The 18,533-nt window shown below is 52.8% G+C and overlaps 5 protein-coding genes across 5 annotated transcripts; 2 read left to right on the forward strand and 3 right to left on the reverse strand.

Moving 5' to 3' along the window:
- Positions 1-175: 175 nt before the first annotated feature.
- On the reverse strand, positions 176-7,883 carry sidE (nonribosomal peptide synthase SidE; the record flags this gene model as incomplete). Its single annotated transcript, XM_022631097.1, has 3 exons — positions 176-1,419; positions 1,484-7,552; positions 7,616-7,883. The coding sequence occupies 3 exons, from the start codon at positions 7,881-7,883 to the stop codon at positions 176-178; spliced, it is 7,581 nt and encodes a 2,526-aa protein (XP_022489208.1).
- Positions 7,884-8,783: 900 nt separating this feature from the next.
- Positions 8,784-9,481, forward strand: PENARI_c007G05958 (carboxymuconolactone decarboxylase family protein; the record flags this gene model as incomplete). The annotated part of the gene is made up of 2 exons (XM_022630957.1): positions 8,784-8,909; positions 8,978-9,481. 2 exons carry the CDS (start codon positions 8,784-8,786, stop codon positions 9,479-9,481), a joined length of 630 nt encoding a protein of 209 aa, XP_022489204.1.
- Positions 9,482-10,443: 962 nt separating this feature from the next.
- On the reverse strand, positions 10,444-11,514 carry PENARI_c007G01584 (MDR family NADPH-dependent oxidoreductase; the record flags this gene model as incomplete). The annotated part of the gene is made up of 1 exon (XM_022630748.1): positions 10,444-11,514. One exon carries the CDS (start codon positions 11,512-11,514, stop codon positions 10,444-10,446), a length of 1,071 nt encoding a protein of 356 aa, XP_022489132.1.
- Positions 11,515-11,879: 365 nt separating this feature from the next.
- Positions 11,880-13,938, forward strand: PENARI_c007G11189 (uncharacterized protein; the record flags this gene model as incomplete). The annotated part of the gene is made up of 5 exons (XM_022631203.1): positions 11,880-11,946; positions 12,043-12,236; positions 12,292-13,123; positions 13,180-13,404; positions 13,475-13,938. 5 exons carry the CDS (start codon positions 11,880-11,882, stop codon positions 13,936-13,938), a joined length of 1,782 nt encoding a protein of 593 aa, XP_022489140.1.
- Positions 13,939-14,686: 748 nt separating this feature from the next.
- Positions 14,687-17,202, reverse strand: PENARI_c007G06921 (Zn(II)2Cys6 transcription factor; the record flags this gene model as incomplete). Its single annotated transcript, XM_022631008.1, has 5 exons — positions 14,687-14,731; positions 14,782-15,619; positions 15,681-16,118; positions 16,173-17,053; positions 17,167-17,202. The coding sequence occupies 5 exons, from the start codon at positions 17,200-17,202 to the stop codon at positions 14,687-14,689; spliced, it is 2,238 nt and encodes a 745-aa protein (XP_022489445.1).
- Between the last annotated feature and the right edge of the window lie 1,331 nt (positions 17,203-18,533).

Raw genomic sequence — 18,533 nt, forward strand, 5'->3', positions numbered from 1 at the left:
TATCACATAAGAGACAGAACTGACAGAAAAGAGATATAACAAAGAAAGCAACAGAGGAAACATCGACAGCGATACCGCAGAAAGAAAGTAAAGGAGGATAGCAAGAGAGAAAGTAAGATCTATGTATATGCTTGCTGTTTGGAACAGCAGGTAAGGAAGGGTCATGAATGCCGAGTCAATGGAGGAACTGCTGCAGGGAGACGTTTTGCCCGCTGAGATCCGCAATCTGATCCACCAGAGCTGCAATCTCAGAAGCGATCTGGTGTGCATCCTCCTCGCTGAAGACATCCGTATCATACATAACAGTGAGTCGGTTCCGGCTGTTAAGTGCCTTGGCGACCTCCACCACCAGAGCGTACGGCTGGTACATGCGGACCTTCGATTTTGCCATGACCAGCCACCGATCGGATTCGGATTCCTCACTGTTCGCAGCAGGTTCAAATGGTTGGTAGAGAAAAAGGCAACGATTGCTTGCGGTAGTCCGCGACAGACCACTTGCATTGAATATTTCATGCAGGCCGACATCACCATGCTCGGTAATTCCCCAGAAGATGTCCTGCACGGTCTCCAGATAGTCGCCGAGGGCGCTCTGAGGATCGATTCGCGCCCGGACCGGGAGGAAGTTGGCCAAGGTGCCATTGATGGTCTGGGGGTCGACATCCGCCATGTCCACGTTGCGACCGCTAAGAAGATAATCAAAGCTGACGTCGTTCTGGCCACTTGCGCGGCAAAGCCAGAGTTGATAGGCGGCTTGAAAGAGAATCGGGACGGTTACTCCTTGTGCGCGAGCCACAGATTCCAGGTTCCGGGGGATAATCTCCCGAACAGCAGCGGTGATCTTCGGGCTCTCTGCCTGGGGCCAGGTGTAATGCTTGTCTTTCATTATCTCGGCCCAGAAGCGCAGCGATTCGTCCTTGTCTGACTGGAATATGAAATTGGCAAAGTCCTTGAACTCGCCATGGCTGGGGATTGGTGTGCTTTGACGGATAGCGGCAAAGTGATCATCAAATGTGCGAAGCAAGGTTCCATCGTATGCAGCATGGTTCATTTTGATGGCTACCTCCCAGCTATTGTCGGAGTGCAGAAGGATGGCATATTTGACGAAAGGCTTTCCAAACTGGAAGCGCTCACTCCAGAACTCCTCGATGATCTCCGACTGCTTCTCCTCGCTGTCGCAGGGAATGATGGGTACGTCCAAGCCTGCGTGCTTCATGACAACACCCACCCACTGGGCCTCCCCGGTACGAAGCCAAGTGGTGCGCAGAATGTCGTTGATCTCCGTCAGACGACTGGTGTAGTGGATCCAGTCCTGGTAACTGGAGGATTCGGGCATTTTACGAACGGCCATGAGCACCCACATCTGTTCGAAGCGGTCACCCTCTTCGAGGAACTGGGCTTGTCCTGGGGGAGATGGATAAACTTGGAATAGTTAGCCACAACCATCTTCATATGAGATCTCAAAACACAGCAGGTCGTTGCTTACTATACTCAACATTACCACCGATCGTCAAACCATGCTCGCGAATGGCGTCTAACACACTGGTTGGGGCTTTGTAGCTCGGCTTCAGTACTTGAGCACCTCTTGTGTCAAGGCGCATCATTGGCGTGAGATTCTCCAAGATCGGATTCTTCAGTATGTCCTTAACACTGAGGAGGTACCCAGCACTGCGAGCAACACTAGCCAGGCTAATGGCTGCAATGGAGTCGCCACCCAAAGACAGGAAGTCGGCCTTCTTTCCAATGCCAGATGAGGGGAGTCCAAGAACCTTAGACCACATGTCTTGCAATTTGGACTCTTCCTCACTCTCCACGGGAACAACTTCATGTTGACTTCTGCCACCCTCGAAGGAATACTGGCTGATGGTGAGTGTGTCCAACTGCTCAACCCACTTGGCGAGAAGCTTCCGATCGGTCTTGCGAGAGGGCATCTTGGGGAAATCTCCAACGGGGAGAATATATTTGGGAACCATGTAGTGGGCCAGGGTATTGAGCCCCGCTCGCAGGTCTTGAACATGAGCCTGATGGTCACCGGCTTCCTGGATTTCACAGGAACCAGCGGCGAAGATGCAGAATGCAACGAGTTGCTTCTTACCATTGTGGTTGACTGCCAGGACGGCCGCTCCTTGAACCTGTCCGGTCTTCAGGATCGCCTGTTCGATTTCCGTCAGCTCGATGCGATGGCCATGGATCTTGACCTGGTTATCCTTTCTGCCCAAGCATTCCAGTTCGCCACCAGGGAGCCATCGCGCCAGATCTCCGGTTCGGTACATGCGGTCGGTGCCCAGTGTATTCTTCATGAACACAGCCTTGGTAAGATCCTTGCGGTTGACATACCCGTCGGTTACCTGGGGTCCAGCCACACAAAGCTCACCAACAGAGCCATAGGGTACCATCGTAGTACCATCAGGGTGCAGGATGAAGGCCATCACTGTTGGGAATGGTGCGCCGATGTTGCTCGGACGACCGCTGGGATCAACCTCTTTCGTCGCGATTACCATGGAAGTCTCCGTAGGGCCGTAGACGTTGAGGATACGATGGCCCGGACTCCAGCGTGCAATGACATCTGACGTAAGAGGCTCTCCACCCACGATCAATGTTTCGAAAGAGGGCACCTCGCTAGGATCAAGCAGCTTTGCGACCGTTGGAGTGAGGATCGCCTGTCTGGCTGACATTGCGTTGATGACTCCTGGCAGGTCGGACTGCATCTTGTCGGGAGGCGCCATGCACAGAGTTCCACCGGTGCTGAGAGTGTTGAAGATATCCTGCACCGAAGCATCGAATACGTAGTTGGCAAACTGGACCGTTCTCCACTCGCCAGAATATCTGCTTTCAGCAACGGCCATGCTGATGACAGCCGCCGCTGCAGCGCGGTGGGGCACCTGTACACCCTTTGGCATGCCCGTGCTGCCGGACGTGTAGATGATATAGGCGGTGTTGTCAGGAACGGTGTGTACCGTAGTAGGGGACGCAGGGAACTGATCGATCTCTGGCGTATCGATCCGAACGATGTCCAGATGAGGGATAAAAGAGAACATCTCAGCATACGCGGCTTCGGTCAGTATCGTTCGTGCCTTAACATCGTCGATGATGAATGTGTTGCGGTCCACCGGATTATCCGGGCTCAGAGGCACATATGCGGCCCCAGCTTTCATGACACCGAGTATCGCGACGATGGTGTCGATAGACTTCTCCAGCATCAGGGGGATGGCGTCTCCGACGCACACTCTTTTTTCGATCAGGTAATGAGCAACGCGATTGGCACGGGCGTTCAACTCTGCATATGATAGCTGTGTCGATCCATCCCAGTCGATGGCGTGGGTGTCAGGAAATCCTCGGGCGTGATCCTCAAAGCTCGCATGCAGAAGCGAAGGATGGGGTACATGGAGACTCTTTCTGTTTGAAATTTCATTGTACAGGAATTCAGTCTCTGCCTCCCCAATGATGTCTAGGGTTGAGAGACGTTGCGTTGGGGTCTGCATGAATGCCTGGAGCACCTTTTCGTAGGACTCAAGGAGGAACTCTACACGGCGAGGCTCCATCTTCGATGAGAGCTTCATAACCAGTGACTCATCATCATTCTCAACTTCCAAAGTTGTGAATTCGGATTCCCAGGTGGGCCGATCCCCGTAATACTGGAAGATCTGGTTGACTTGATCCCCATCATGGTCCTTCACCAGAATGTTCACCATTGTATCAAGACCAGTGGCTGGAAGGTTTCCTGCAGCAAGGGCATTGCGCATTCCATGCTGTGAGTGCTTCAATATTTTGAACAGATTGGCCTGTACGGTCTGGGCTAGCTGTAAGAGAGTTGTCTCGGGTGCTACATTCACTTTCTGGGGCACTGTAGTCAGAGTAGGACCATCGAGACGGTCAACATCAAGCACGGGAACATCCCGGCCGGAGAGAGTGGTTGCAAATACCACATCAGCATGGCGAGTGTGGTTTGAGAGAACAATGGCCCACGCTCCATAGAGGACGGCACCCAGTGAGAGCCCCTGGAGTTGAAGCGACCGGCGAAGAGGACCCTCGGGAAGCTTGCGTTGGGCAACGGTTGTTTGGGTCACGGGCACCGTGTTGATAACGCTTGGCTCCGTGTTGGTAAGATACGTCCTCCAGAAGCGGTCATGCTCCACTGCCGATGTAGTGGCGTTATGGTTCATGAACTGTTTGAACTGCGGCCGTGGGCGGAGTTGAAGACCCAGGTAGACGTCTGCGACATCCTGGTACACGAAGCGATGCGACCAGTAATCAAACAGGGAGTGATGCATAGTGACAACAAGAACTTGCCCGGAGATGATAGCCACTCGGAACAAGGGACCGGAAAGGGAGAATGGTAGCTGCTTATCTTGCGCAAGGTATGCCCCAAGGTCTTCCGTGGACTCCACCCAAGGCAAAGTGATGTCGTTTCGGACCACCTGGAGCAGGCTGCGGCCCTGGGCCTTGAACGATGTGCGGAGGATGTCGCTCGACTCGAGAACGGTATTGAAGCTGTCTCGCAGCTTGCGGATATCAAGACGACTAACATCCCACGTCCTCTGGTAGGTATACATTCCCTGGTCCTCGCCCAGACTAGCGAGCAAGCTCTCTTGCAAAGGAGTGGCTGGATATGCATCGCTGATGTGAGGGTCGGCATGGAGTTCCTGCTGCGCTTCGGGGTCTCGAACGAGGGCAAATGGCTGCAGGTCATCACTGCTATCTTCCACGACTGTCACGTAAGATACTGTCTCCTTCAAGGTGGCGTTGCCGAGTACGTCCCCAAGATCAATGGCAATTCCGCGTTTCCGCAACTCCGAGGTGACTTTAATGCCTTCAATGGAAGTCCCTCCCAGCGAGAGGAAAGCGGTGTCACGATTGATAGACTGCTGTGGCAGACTAAGCACGTCGGCCCAAACACTAGCGATCTGCTGTTCGATTGGGTCGGTGATTGCCTCTACAGCAGCATCTGAAGCTGCTGCTTCAACCAGGCCTTCCCACCCTTTCGCAAGTGCTTCGCGCTCAATGGCGCGAACATCCACTTTTCCATTTCCATTGGACGGAAGATTCGACATTTGCATCCACAATGAAGGGACCATATACGCCGGCAGCTTTTGCTTACTGTGGTCACGGATCGAGGAAACCATTCTGCTCCACTGACTTTCGGAAGCCAGGACGATCGCTGCCACCAATACGAGTCGTTCTCGCATCTCGATGGCAACTGTTGCACAACTTTGGACAGCTTCATGTTGGGATAGAACCCGGTTCACTTCCGCCGGATTGACCTTTTGTCCGTTAAGCTTGACTTGGAAGTCCATACGGCCCAGGATCTCAATAGAAGTGTCTGCATGGATCCTAGCGACATCCCCCGTTCGGTACATGCGTCCCAGGCCGAAGGGGTTTTCCACGAAGGCCGCTGCAGTAGCTTTGTTGACACCTGTGCTCGAGGTGAGGTAGCCCAATGCTAGCTGCGGTCCGGCCAGGCACAGCTCACCCGCGACGCCCATCGGGGTCAGCTCGGTCGTGCCGGGTTTCAAAACATACGCTTGCGTAGTGTCTGTGGGGCGTCCGACGATGCCGGGGTTGCTGCTGCGTGAGAGGCGCTTTCCGAAGTTCAATTGGGCACATTCACTCAGGCCGAACGTGTTCCGCAGATCGACATGATCTGCCCAGGTGGTAACGAGCTCGCGGGAAATGCTCTCGCCCACCAGCGTGACCTGTTTTAAGTCGGGTACATCATTGGGCTCCATGAGAGAAAGTGCCGACGGCGTGATCCCGAGGGCATCCACCTGCATGGTGCGGATGGTGTCAGCCAGGCGCGTCGTCAGCCTTTGCTTGGTGGCTAAGAGGAGAGTGCCTCCATGGGTCAGAGTCGACAGCATCGTCCGCTGTGCGGCAGAGAAGGTTGGATTATAGAAAAGCAACCAGCGCTGTTTGCCATTCAAGGTATGGTACGCCATTCCATTCGTGGCCGCCCCATGAGTGACAACCGCACCCTTCGGTGTACCAGTGGAGCCGGAAGTGAACACCACGTAGCATGGGTCCTCACTGCCGATTTTGATGTCCAGGTTCGCAGAAGTTTCTTCTTTGCCTGTGGAAACCATATAGTCTTCGATTACGAGAGCACTGGGATACGAAGATGCGTAACGACGGCTCGTCAGGACCATAGTCGCGGAGCAAGTTTCGATAATTCGACTGTTCCTTTCAACGGATCCCTCTGGATCGAGCACCGTGTATGCTCCACCCGACTTCAGAATGGCGAGTACAGTGATAATGAGATCAGTCGAGCGGTCGAGACAGACTGGGACGACCTTGCCCCTGAGTGAAGGTAGCGCGCGTGCCATCCAATTCGCGCGAGCATTGAGCTCTGCGTAGCTGAGTGGGGCATCCTCCTCAAACTGCACCGCGGCGGCTTTAGGGCTGCACATGACCTGTTCCTCAAACAGACGGGTGATGGTCGATATTTGGTGCTGACGAGCTAACGCCTTGGCCGTGTGCACCTGAGCCAGCTTTTCTTCCCGCGAGCCCAGTTCGATCTCCTCCAGACGAGCGTGAGGAAGGTAGAATTTATTGAGCGCACTGTACAAGGCATGCGAGAAATGTTCGAGGAGCAGCTGGGCATCCGCAGTCGCTGTGAGGGGCGAGTGGCACAGCGTCAAAGTGATGACACCGGTCCCATTGATGAACATTGCCAGAGGGAATGGCGCCAACTGCCCGGCCAGCGTCGGTCCATTCGGATCCGGAGAGTATCTTAGAACCGACTCAAGGGGCTTTGTGAGTTCCTGGGATAACGCGTTGTATCCCAGATAGGCATGCGGGGATGCCGACTGATGGAAGGTGGTGAGGCGGTTGGAAAGGCCAACGAACGTCTCGTCGCTGGATACCGACAATCGGACGGGATATGTGTGGTCGAGGTATCCCACGCACGAGGCGGCATCTGGGAAGCTCGCATCGCGCTCCACGGCCGCGAAGAGAACATCGCTGGCACCGGAATGGCAGTGCAAGACATAGGCCCAGAGGGTTTCAAAGATGAGTTTGCGTGGCAGGCCCGAGGCATGCTCAATTTGAGATAAACCCGGGTGGGAATTGTCATCGAGATGGAGGCGAAGAGCCTGGCGGTCTTGAGACACACTCACGTCCGACAGTCCTGTCTCCCAAGGGAGAGCGACGGGTGGCACGGCACCACTGAGCTGAGCCTTCCAGAACGCAATGCTGCTGGCCGTGTCTTTTGTCTCCTTAAGGAAACGTTGGTACGTCGCCAGTGGAGTGTGTTCCGGCAAGGGTAAACCACAATACAGCAGGACGAAGTTGCGCTTGATAATCTCGAGGGAGGTACCGTCGACGGCTGCCCGCCGTGCACGGAGTGTCAAGCGATAGCTGCCAGTACTGGGGTCGCGACAGACAATCAACTGTGCCAGATCATCCTCCGCCGGAACATCCGCCAACGACGAGTTAGAGGAAGAGACATTGCTTCCAATCGGTTTAGTATCCCACTGGATATCCGGAGTGCGATACACCACCCGCTGATACGTCTGCCCCGAACGGGGATCCGAACGGAAGACTGTACGAAGGCCACAGTCTGTTGTTTATGTGTTAGAGATTCTGGGAATTCACGCTCAAGTCAAGAAAATTGGAAACTCACGGTGGGAGCAGATCTGGGTCCAGCTCGACTGAATTCGATTCACATCGGGCGCGGACTGCCGTGGCAAGATCAGGCTGATCTTGCACCACGGCATTTCGTCCGATTCCAGGATTTGGCATTGTGCCGGAGTCGCCGGCCATTCCACCTCCAGGTCATTACCATGGAGCAGGCTCTCAATGTCGCCCAAGTGCTGGTCGTACAGAATTTCCGCATGGCTGAAAGGATCGGCGGACAAGAAGTCGATGGTGTTCAGCTGGATGAGGCTCATGATGACGATGATAATAGCGACTTTTGTTTTGGTGTGAGAAAGAAAGAATCCCGAGGGTGTTTCTCAAATGATGAATGCCTTTGCTGACTTCTGTTTCAAGTGTTGATGGGTTGATGGCTGGGTGCCTCCACGTTTCTTTATAGCCTTTCTTGATCATGGCTGAAGCCATTCTGAACATCGCCTGTCCCCGTAATCAGGGAGGTTTCCGTGCCATGCTGTGCGCTATGTCCCCCGTCCCCTCAGTAGCAGCCATTCGACTTCAGCGATGCAAGCTTACGTGGTGATGTCGCAGGTTCCGGCCCCGGGATCGACGGACTGGCTTGGGTCGAGTTGGTATGCATGATCCGGAACCTGTCTCTTGCGCCATATCGGCCAGGCATGTACAGGAGGCGGAAAGGACTAAGAAACGTTATGGTAGCATCCAATCTAGTTGCCGTCCGTGTGTTGGCCCCACCGCGGGAGCACGGCCGCGTGCTTCGACATCTCGGAGAATTTCACAAGATGTTTGGGTCTGTGCAGACACACGATGGGGCTCTCCGGATCGACAACGCCAAGTGCCAAGGATACAGTGAGAGGAGGAGAAAGAGAGATGAGGGAGAGCGCCGGAGCGGAAACACTGCGGGGCCACTGACCCGGAAAGCCCTAACTGCAAACTACCAATGGAAGGAATCACCGGAAATTATTGCGTCTACTCGCTGGCTCATTTTTGACCTTCCGTGTCCATCGGGTCCATCACTACAAATCCTACGTTATAAAAGCCGCCGACGGACCGATCAACAACTCCAGCTCAGCAACAATCAGCAGCCCCGATCACCACAATCAACACATTGAAAACCGACCAAAACATACACTTCCACCTTATTCATAATAAATCTCATCAACTTCGACTCTTCTGTCATCATGACATCCTGGGAGAACCGCGACATGACCAACAACCACCTTCTGCCGTACGTGGACTCCGCAACTGCTCCGGAGGAGGTCAGCACAGCCCTGAAAACGCTTCCCTTCGAGCGCAACATCTTTAAGGTACATTCTCATATTCTCTCCATAGTCTTCCGTGACGGGAGAGCGATGCACTAACAATCGATCCCCAGCTGATCGCCAATGCGCCCACCTTTTTCCCAACCTTCATGAAACTGCTGACCTGTGCCTGGTCGCCCGAGCGCAGCTTACGCTCTAAGGACTGGCAACTTGTAGTCTTGCGCACCGCGTCCCTGCTCGATGCCCCGTACGAGTGGGACGTCAATGAGCCCGTGGCCCGGGTCTTCGGGTACACCGACGCACAACTGGCGGGCCTCCGCTCCGGGGACTTGAGCTCAACGGAGCTCTTCTCTGATCGCCAACGACTGATCAGCACGGTTGTTGAAGACCTTTGCCTGCGCGATCGTGTCAACAAGGACACGGTGCTCAAGGCCAAACAGGTCCTTGGAGATGAGGCTTTGATGGACCTGTTCTACACTCAGTCGATCTACGCGTTTCTCGCCCGAACCATGAATAGCTGCTTGATTGACTTCGATGCGCCAATTCCGGGATTGGAGGACATGCTCCGGAAGTACAACGCAACCACTATCGAACAGGAAAGTGCCTATACGGATTAGGCCCGTGGGGTTGACATCCGGGGGTCATGCTTTTGAACTGTATATAGATTGACTACCTTTCCAAGTATTTCATAAGTATTCCCACTAGTGCATATTCACATGAGTAAAGCTGTGCCCAGTATGTTGTGGGACGATCGCAATCGCAAGTTGACATGTTTGGACCAAGCCTTCCAAGCGTTTCAAAATACGGTCATCCAGCGAAGTAATACACACAAGGTACGACTTTTTCCTTCTTTTCTATTCATGACGATGCCCATATAAACACTGTTTTATCTCGTATTTGCGAGCCCTCGTCCAAGATTCGAATTCTCCGTGTTGCGGATTCAAGAAATGACCGCGAAACCCGCATCAGAAAAGTCCGAGAAAATTGTAGATATAGGTTCAGGGAAACTTGGACATGTGTAAAACTATTGAGATTCTTTTTATGGTATTCTATTTCACCTGGACCGATGTTATCACGTGTTTCTTGTATTTGCCTCATCTCGGCAACAGATGTATATATCGGAACCTATTGATGTACAATTTATAAATTGCAGCAAACATCGACAACAAGATCCCGGATGGTGGTTAACTCCAATGTAGACTCAGGAGAACTGCTGCTAAGTAGGACTATCAACACAATCCTGATGATGCTTGAGTGTTATCCCAGGCAAATTTGGCGATTACTCGAGACTCCGTTTGTCAACATCTTTAACTTGGCAATGTCAGGGGCTATAAAGAACATGAAGAGATCCAGTATCACGATAGGGATGTGCTTCGCGTGACATTTCGTCTTCCCAAAAATTCGCAGGTGCGGACTGAGTTACCATACTCCTGTTGCGAGGAGTGTCCTTATATACATTCTATGGTCTAGTCTACAAAAATCGGCTATATCGGCAAGCACAACTGAAAGGCTGAAGAAAACCATGATAGCCTTGTCATATGCGTGTAAGAATACAGAGCAAAGAAACAAAGAGAGAAACTCAGAACTGCACGACGTGCTTGGTGCACCCGACGGCCGGTCCTACTTTCCCACCGGCTCTAGCCAACACCAACTGGACCTTCTTCTCGAGGTTTCCACCATCCCTGTCTTCTTCCCAGTCCACGCGGTTGACCGGTGGCGCAGTGATCTTTCCTTCCTCGAAGAGCTCGGTGAACCACGAAAGAAGGTCAATCTGTGCGTCTTCCGTGTATCGACCCAGCGCTTGGGACAGTCGGAAGTTCTTGAAAGTGATTTGTTTCCAGAAGATTAGCTCCTGGCTCAGGACCAATTGGCCCCCCGCACCTCCCAGCGACCCGTAATTGATGTAGGTAGCCCCAGGAGCGAGCATGGCGGCGAGTCGCTGACCGGATTGTCCGAAGACCGCATCCAGTGCGAGAGTGACGCGCTTCCCGGCCGCGATTGCGGCCGGGCCTTCTTTGGCAAGTTGAGACTCGGTGACGACCACACGAGCGCCCTGATCGAGAAGTGACTGCCGTGTGGCCTCGACATCATCCCGGTCTCGAATCACACAGATGCTTGGACAGCCCTTGAGCAGGGCAAATTGCACCACCATCCGCGCAATCCATCCCGTGGCGGCATTCAGAACGACCCACTCTCCCGGACACAGGGAGGGACAGCTCTCTAACAGAAGATAAGCCGTCGAGCAACCCGTTTTCAGCAGACTGGCGGTCGTCGGTTCCAAACTCTTCGACACTTTCAGCACGGCTGCCGCCGGAACCACGGCTTCCGTGCGCCAGGTCCCCAAGCCGTGGGCACGGGGAATGACGTGGTCCCCGGGCTCCAACGCATCAACATCCGTGCCCACGCGCTCGACGCGAGCCACCCCATCGTATCCCGGGATGGGTTCGTCGTTATAGCGATGGTGTGGCTGGACGGGATACCGGCCGGCAATCACCAACAGATCCTGGGGATTTACGGGAGCAGCCAGAAACTTCAGCAGAACCGAGTCCGCGGGAATCGGAGCGTCGCCTACAGCGTCGTGACGGTAAATGCGGATGACACTGGCGGGTTCTGTCGACTGGCGCTGGAACGTGACAGTTTGGGCGGACATGATATCAGGGCAAGATTGAGGCAGGAATTCAGCCGGAGGAATTAAGGCGGCCGAGAGATGCGATGCGAAATCCCAGCATTTGAGCAATTTCAGCCATCGTTCTTATAATAACATAACTAACCATTGCGAACGTATCTCCTGATAGGAGAATATACCATTGACGATGCTTTTCGAGGCTGGATTTCAAAGCATTTCCGGGGACCCACAGGGTATCCGGACGAATAGTAGCTTTGACTGCCTCGACTCTCTTGACTCCACACTATTTCCGTCGGAGATCCTCAAGCTTGGCGCAGAGGCATCCCGAGAGAGTGTGGACAGCACAGGAATTTGCCTTGCCTAGTCGAGTTTCCGGGTCCGTTTCCGTCATGGGCACCGACACGGCCAGCGCAATCAACTCCGTCTCGGCAACATGGCTGCTGGACAAGAGCATCGGTAAGACAAATCGGCCGGGCATCATGATGATAAATAGTTACTGGTGTCCCTAGCAATTGGAGTTATAATCACACTCACCTCAGCCACAATCATCAGTACAAACGGCAGAGGCAAACCCAAACAAAAGCTCCAGTCTCAGCTTCACATTCCAACCAACCAACATTTCGTCGATACTTGTCACCACGACAATGAAGACTCCAAGTGATTCTCTGCGCTCCTCATCCTCTGAGCCGCCCTCAGAGGCTACGATCGAGAAGCCACAATCCCCAAGAGACGTGCACGGCGTTAAAGTAGGGCATCGAACCATCCATGTTTATTGATCCCTCGCTAACCCCATATTCACAGTGGGCCCTAGTAGTCACTGCATTGCTTTCGTCCTTGTTCTTGTATGCGCTCGACAATACTGTGGTGGCCAATGTTCAGCCGAAAGTCGTCGAAACCTTTGGCCATGTCAGTCTGGTTCCTTGGCTGGGTGTTTCCTTTGCTCTGGCATCGGCTGCAACGACCTTGATCTGGTCCAAGGCCTATGGAACCTTCTCCGCAAAGAAGCTTTACATCGGAAGCACGGTCGTGTTCATGGGCGCGTCGGCTCTCTGCGGTGGCGCTCCAGACATCAACAGCTTCATCGTCGGTCGTGCCATCGCGGGTGCCGGTGGTTGTGGAATGTACATGGGTCTGTTGACATTGATGTCAGTGACCACAGACAACATTGAACGTCCGAAATATCTCAGTCTGACTGGGTTCATTTGGGGTGTCGGCACCGTGCTGGGTCCAGTGGTTGGTGGTGCCCTCGGCGACAGCAAGGCGACCTGGCGTTGGGCATTCTACCTGAACCTTCTGGTCGGAGCGGTCGTCGCTCCGATCTACATCCTTCTCTTGCCCGACTTCAGGCCCCAGAAGGATGTCCCCATCATCAAGCGGTTTGGCCAGATCGACTACATTGGAGCACTGCTGTCCATTTGTACCCTTCTATGCGCGATTATGGCCATGAACTTCGGCGGCGTTCTGTGGACCTGGAGCAGCTCAAACAGCATTGGTCTGTTTGTGGGCGCCGGTGTCCTGTTGGTCCTATTTGTGGTGCAACAAACCTTCAACCTGGGAACCAACTTCCAGAACCGCATGTTCCCCATGCATTTCTGGAAGAGCCGTACCTTGATCGTTCTCTTCCTCACTATGAGTGAGTACTCCCAACATTTACTACACAAGCATGGCGTAAAGTTTAACTACGTACAGTGTTGGCGACGTTCGGCAGCTTCATTGGCATCTACTACTTGCCCATCTACTACCAATTCACCCGCGGAAGCACAGCCGTTGAAACCTCCGTCCATCTCCTGCCCTTCATTCTGCTGTTGGTCGCCTTCAACCTGGTCAACGGTCAGTTTATGGGCAAGACCGGCTACTACTACCCCTGGTACATTTTCGGCGCTGCTCTCGAGTTAATCGGCGGTGTCCTCCTCTGTAAGTCCTCCGTCGCACGTACTCCCCATATACCACGAAACACGCCCTAACAAGCCTCGCTACAAAACAGACACCGTGGACGAACACACATCCGACGCCAAAATCTACGGCTACACCATCATCCTGGGCACTGGCGTGGGCTGTTTCTGCCAGGCCGGCTTCGCAATCGCACAGATGAAGGTCAAGCCCGAGGAGATCCCCTTCTGCGTGGGCTTCATGACGGTCGGACAGATGATGGGGATCGTCTTCGGCACGGGTATCTCCGGCGCCCTGTTCGTTAACTTCGCGCAACAGGCCCTGAAGCAGGTGTTCCCCCTGGCCAGTGAGGACGAGATCTCCAATGCAATCTCGGGCGTGGGGAGCCAGCTCCTCCGCTCTGCGAGTTCCGAGGAATATGCAGCCGCAATCCATGGTATCACCGGGGCGATCCAGTTGGCCTACGTGCCCATTATCGCTGCGGGAGCCATTTGCTTGGTCTGTAGCTTGCTAATGAAGCACGAGAAGGTCTTTGTTACTGGCAGCTTTGCTGGTTAAATTCGTGGCTGCAGCCCTGGATTATGGATCTTGAACATTGGATGACACTACCTCATGAGAAGGGGAATGGTTAACGGAAGTGGAGAGTCGAAAGATGATATTGGATACGAATTTATATAGAGAGATGTACCTAGGAAGTTAGGCCGATTACACACCTACACATAAAAAACCAGGCAGACCCTTGACTAAAGGGACAATGATGAAACTTTGATTTTACTGGACTTTACAGTGCTCGTAAGACAATCAATAATTCGAAAATGTATTACTGGTGTTCAACCAACCGACTAATGAATTCAAGGCTACTCACCTACTGAAGAATTTAAATCTAATAAATTGAACATCTTTTTTTGCAGCCGCCTCGTTGTCATATAACTTATATAAAGCATTTTTCGAGCATAGCAAGTTGTGCACTTCTTTTCTGTGTACATTTAATGAGTAGCAGAAACTACAATGGATTCATTGTCAACTCCTCTACAGGCTATGGAACAGAAAGGAAAAGAAAGAAATAGAAGAAGGTACTGATATTACCTGAGAAAGGCTAGGCATGATAGAGATAGATCTTCATGCTCTCATTGATTCATTATCTAGATTCACAAGGTGTCATAGGAATGGCTTTGATCCTCTCCTCTACAAGGCTCGATAGCCACAATCGGCCTATAACTAGGTCGCCTAGGGATTCATGCTAGAAGACCACATTAAATAACTTCACGCGATCGATACGAAATCTATTACAAGACCGTATTATGCTCTAAAACCGGAAGATGGACGGTTCCTCGGAAAGATCAGTGTACGCCTAAAACAGGTCAGCTTGCTTGACACAACAAAAATGATGACCAAGCTTACCCAGGAGTCTAGTTGTGCCCACCAGGCTGAAGTATCAGAGCTGTCCGGGAACCCAAAGCTATCATATAACTTGAATGAGTCGTCCACAAGGTGAGAGGCAAAGAGGTCGGCGGGCAGTGCGTCGAATGCCATATTGGGCTTCGGGGAGATGGCGGTAACAGGCGCGGGATGGAAGCTAGGCGGAAGAAAACTGTCTGCTTTGGAAAGGCTCTTGTGGCTATTTTCTTCTGTCTCCATTTGAACGCCTGGTCGGAGACTGGAGACAACTTGTCGGTGGACTTGAAGACGCAACTGCTCCAGAATAATGCCGTAGCGTCGGTTGGGACTGCTCCGGCAGGTGGCCTTACCTAGATGTTGTTGGCAGGTCTCTGCGAGGCTGAACAAATATTGCAGCTGACTGCTGTTTTCCACCTTCTTTGATGGATCGCCCGACGCTTGATGCTGTTTGATGATGTGGATGTACACCACGGTAATAGCACAGAAGCACACGTAATGGGTGAACCAAAACCCATGGATGAGAGCCTTTCGGCTGGCGAGTCCGTTGATGATAGTCATTACTTCCTCGGCGGCCCCGATGCATTTGTGAACATAAGTGACGACGCTCGATTGCGGAATATCTTTGCAGTCATTCAAGAGAAATAATCGCGTGATGTAAATAATTGCGTGCGAGTAGGCAAGCTGCTGAATCTGAGACCGCCAGCGATCCATCAACGGGGCTGCGACCTCCTTCCATCGTTCTAACTCGAGGGTTAATAGAATGGCCGCCTCGAAAGGGGACCCTCCCGGCGGATTGACGGTATACAACTTCCTTGAAATATCTGCCAGCACGCGTGAGAGTCTGCTAATCGTTAGCTGGAATTGGATTGCTCTTCGAATAATGCTTCAATTCGGAGACGGACCGGTAATGCAGTACGGATGCAATCATCGCATCATCGGCCACGCCAGATCGCATGCTCGGCTCATTGATCAACAAGTCTTGATCCGTCACCTCGTCCGGAAGCTCTTGATCAACATCCTCATCGTGCAGCAACCGTGGTCGGCCGAACATCACGCTCAGATACTTGTCCAACGTGTACACGCTCCAAAAGGTTCGCTTCCGAAGTTCTTGCTCCATGTATGTGCCCTTACCCTCCTCGACCATAGTGGACGGCCATTTGCGATGTAAGTCAAGAGCGGTCAAGAACTGAACGGTGGTACCGAACGCGAACCAGCACTCACTGGCTCGGGACGACGCCAGTAGGTAGAGACTTCGGTTCAGTCTCGCTTGTACTGTCTCCAGCTGTGGTGCGCCCGACTCAATGGACGACATCCGCTTGGAGAGGGCAAACCAGCGTTCGCTTCAGGTAATCAGCAAGTGGACTGGGGGATCAATGCGCCAACTTCGGGCTTACCTCTGCTCATCGTAATCTACGTCGGACTCGGGAGTTCGCCTCTCATAAAGTGTACCAATCGCAAGAACGCTGTACACAATACAGCACCTGCCCACCATTAGGTCTGTGGGCGGGTTTGTCGCCGAAATGTTGCTCTGGTAGATCTGACGAAGCCATTGCTCGACATGACCGCGATGCAAGAACCGGTAGGTCACAACGGCATATTCAAAGTACGTTTCGACCATCTCCAGTGCTCTCTCCAACGGAGGAAGGGTGAAATCAAGCTTGTAGAGGCTTGAATACGGCTTGTCCCCAAACCTAGTGACAGATGGGCTGCCTGAGAGTTCACCATGGAACCCATCCAACACACTCACGGCCCCGGTGGACGGCGTCTTGTCTTGGTCGAGGCGCTGACATATCCGGTTGATAAACGAGGTTCCTGACGCCAAGTCTAGGTAGCCTCCCTGGAAGTCCGCGGTCAAGAGATCGGTACTGCGCGTAGGAGCACGATGAGCAGCCTCATGCTGAACGGGCTGTTGAATGGATGTTGGGAAACTCGCGTCATGTTTGAAGTACTGCTGCTCGTCCGGCTGATCGTCGAAGCTCAGCTCCAACGGTGGTGGCGGCGGCGGGCCGAGTCCCCTGGAGTAGGTCGTTTCGTATTCACAGACCAACGACAGTCGGTGGCAACGCGCACATGGACGAGTCCCGCTGCAGCGAGTCTTTTTCTCTTTGCAAATGTCGCACGCTCTGATTGTCTTGAGTCGCTGGCAGCTCTCTCGCTTGTCGGGGCCAGATGGCTTTCTCTTGCCTTTGATGGTGGGGGCCTCTTCATCCTCCACGTAGCTGGGATTCACCGGAGATGTCACTTGTGGCAGACTCGCGGGGGTGGATCGGCTCATCTGCACTGATTAACTCGCATTCACATAGAGATCAATTTTTGACGTCAATAGTGGCCCGGGAGAGAAGTTGAGTATCTTTCTTCCTTTCTAATGTGAGATATCAGGAGACGAACACGAGGTATCGAAGAGTTGTAGGCTTTGTTGGCCATTTCTCACGGCTCGAAAACACGGCATGGGAGCCGAGGCATGAGGTGCATACACGACATTGCGCAGGTGGGATTCTGTACGTAAACCGAATCACGAAATTCGCGATGGAGAATACGAGACACTAAACAAGGGACATATTATCCTTGGGCCCGAGCGTTCGCTAAAGGAATCTGATGCGGACGGGTGGCTCCAAGCCAGCAGTCGATCTTTGACTGGATTGAGGGCTTGGCCAATCCAAGCTCCGGACAGGGTCCCAGTGTGGGTTGATTCCACTTAATATCGGAAAGGGTCGATCCCCGCCCCGGCTACTATGATTAGGGCGACGGAGAAATGGATGTAACGGTACAACATGGGGTCTTTATTGAATATTATTGGTGAGCACCCTCCAAAAAATCACGCGCATTTTCTATTTTCTCTGACCCAGGCACCTACCAAGTCTTTGTTGTACTGTAGGAATCATTTCAGCCTCACGTAACAATGTCCACTTTTCTGCCATATTTCCCACCAAGAAGAACATCGCCAGGAGAATAGAAGGCCCGTAACTTGTTTTAAAGTCGTGCCGTATAGTTTTCCCAACTCGGTATCCACATCAGCAAGCTGAATATCACCTACGTGATGACGGGCGTCATTGTTGCCTAAAAGAAGTCTCGGATTGGTGCATATGTCCGATCCCTGTACCTCGCATGAACCTTTTGGACATTCCTCGAAAAGAAGAAGGGAGTTGGGGTCAATATGTAAGACCATCGAAAGTCATAGTTCTGGACCCTCTCGACTATCCACCCTCTCCAACACCCTCGACTTACAACTAATAGGCACTAAAAGAGACTAGCATAACGAGATTTAGAAACTTAGATCAAGATACTATTACCCTTATACATACTATGTATTATAAAACGTGCTACCTGCCAAGGTAGGCAAACGGTGATCCGATTAGCCTCCGGTCTCCGGGCTCAATGCCTGTGATTGGTGTACCTGAGGCGAGTCCGTCCCGCTCCATGGTCCCCACTTAGCGTAAGCGTATGCCTAGCGTCGACCTAATCCGGTCTAGCGTTACTCTGAGTCTGAAGAGAACTCGTAGCTAGATCAAAGAAGCGTGAAGATGCAGCCTTGGTGATGTAGAAGTCAGCGTATCTTGAAGCCACTAAGCCGTTGCGCCAGTTCGAGAGTTGTGGACGTACGTCCATGAACTTACATCCACAGCCAGAAAATAGTGGGCCCACAGCTGCTCTGGGCCTTTGTCTCAAGAGCCACAGCCCTCCATAGCTCCTTGGCATTGAACTGTAGCCAGGGTTTCATCACGGGTCGACATAACCCACTCCACCGTGCAATCAGT

This window comes from Penicillium arizonense (genome assembly GCF_001773325.1).
Source record: "Penicillium arizonense strain CBS 141311 chromosome Unknown PENARI_contig007, whole genome shotgun sequence".
NCBI lineage: Eukaryota > Fungi > Ascomycota > Eurotiomycetes > Eurotiales > Aspergillaceae > Penicillium > Penicillium arizonense.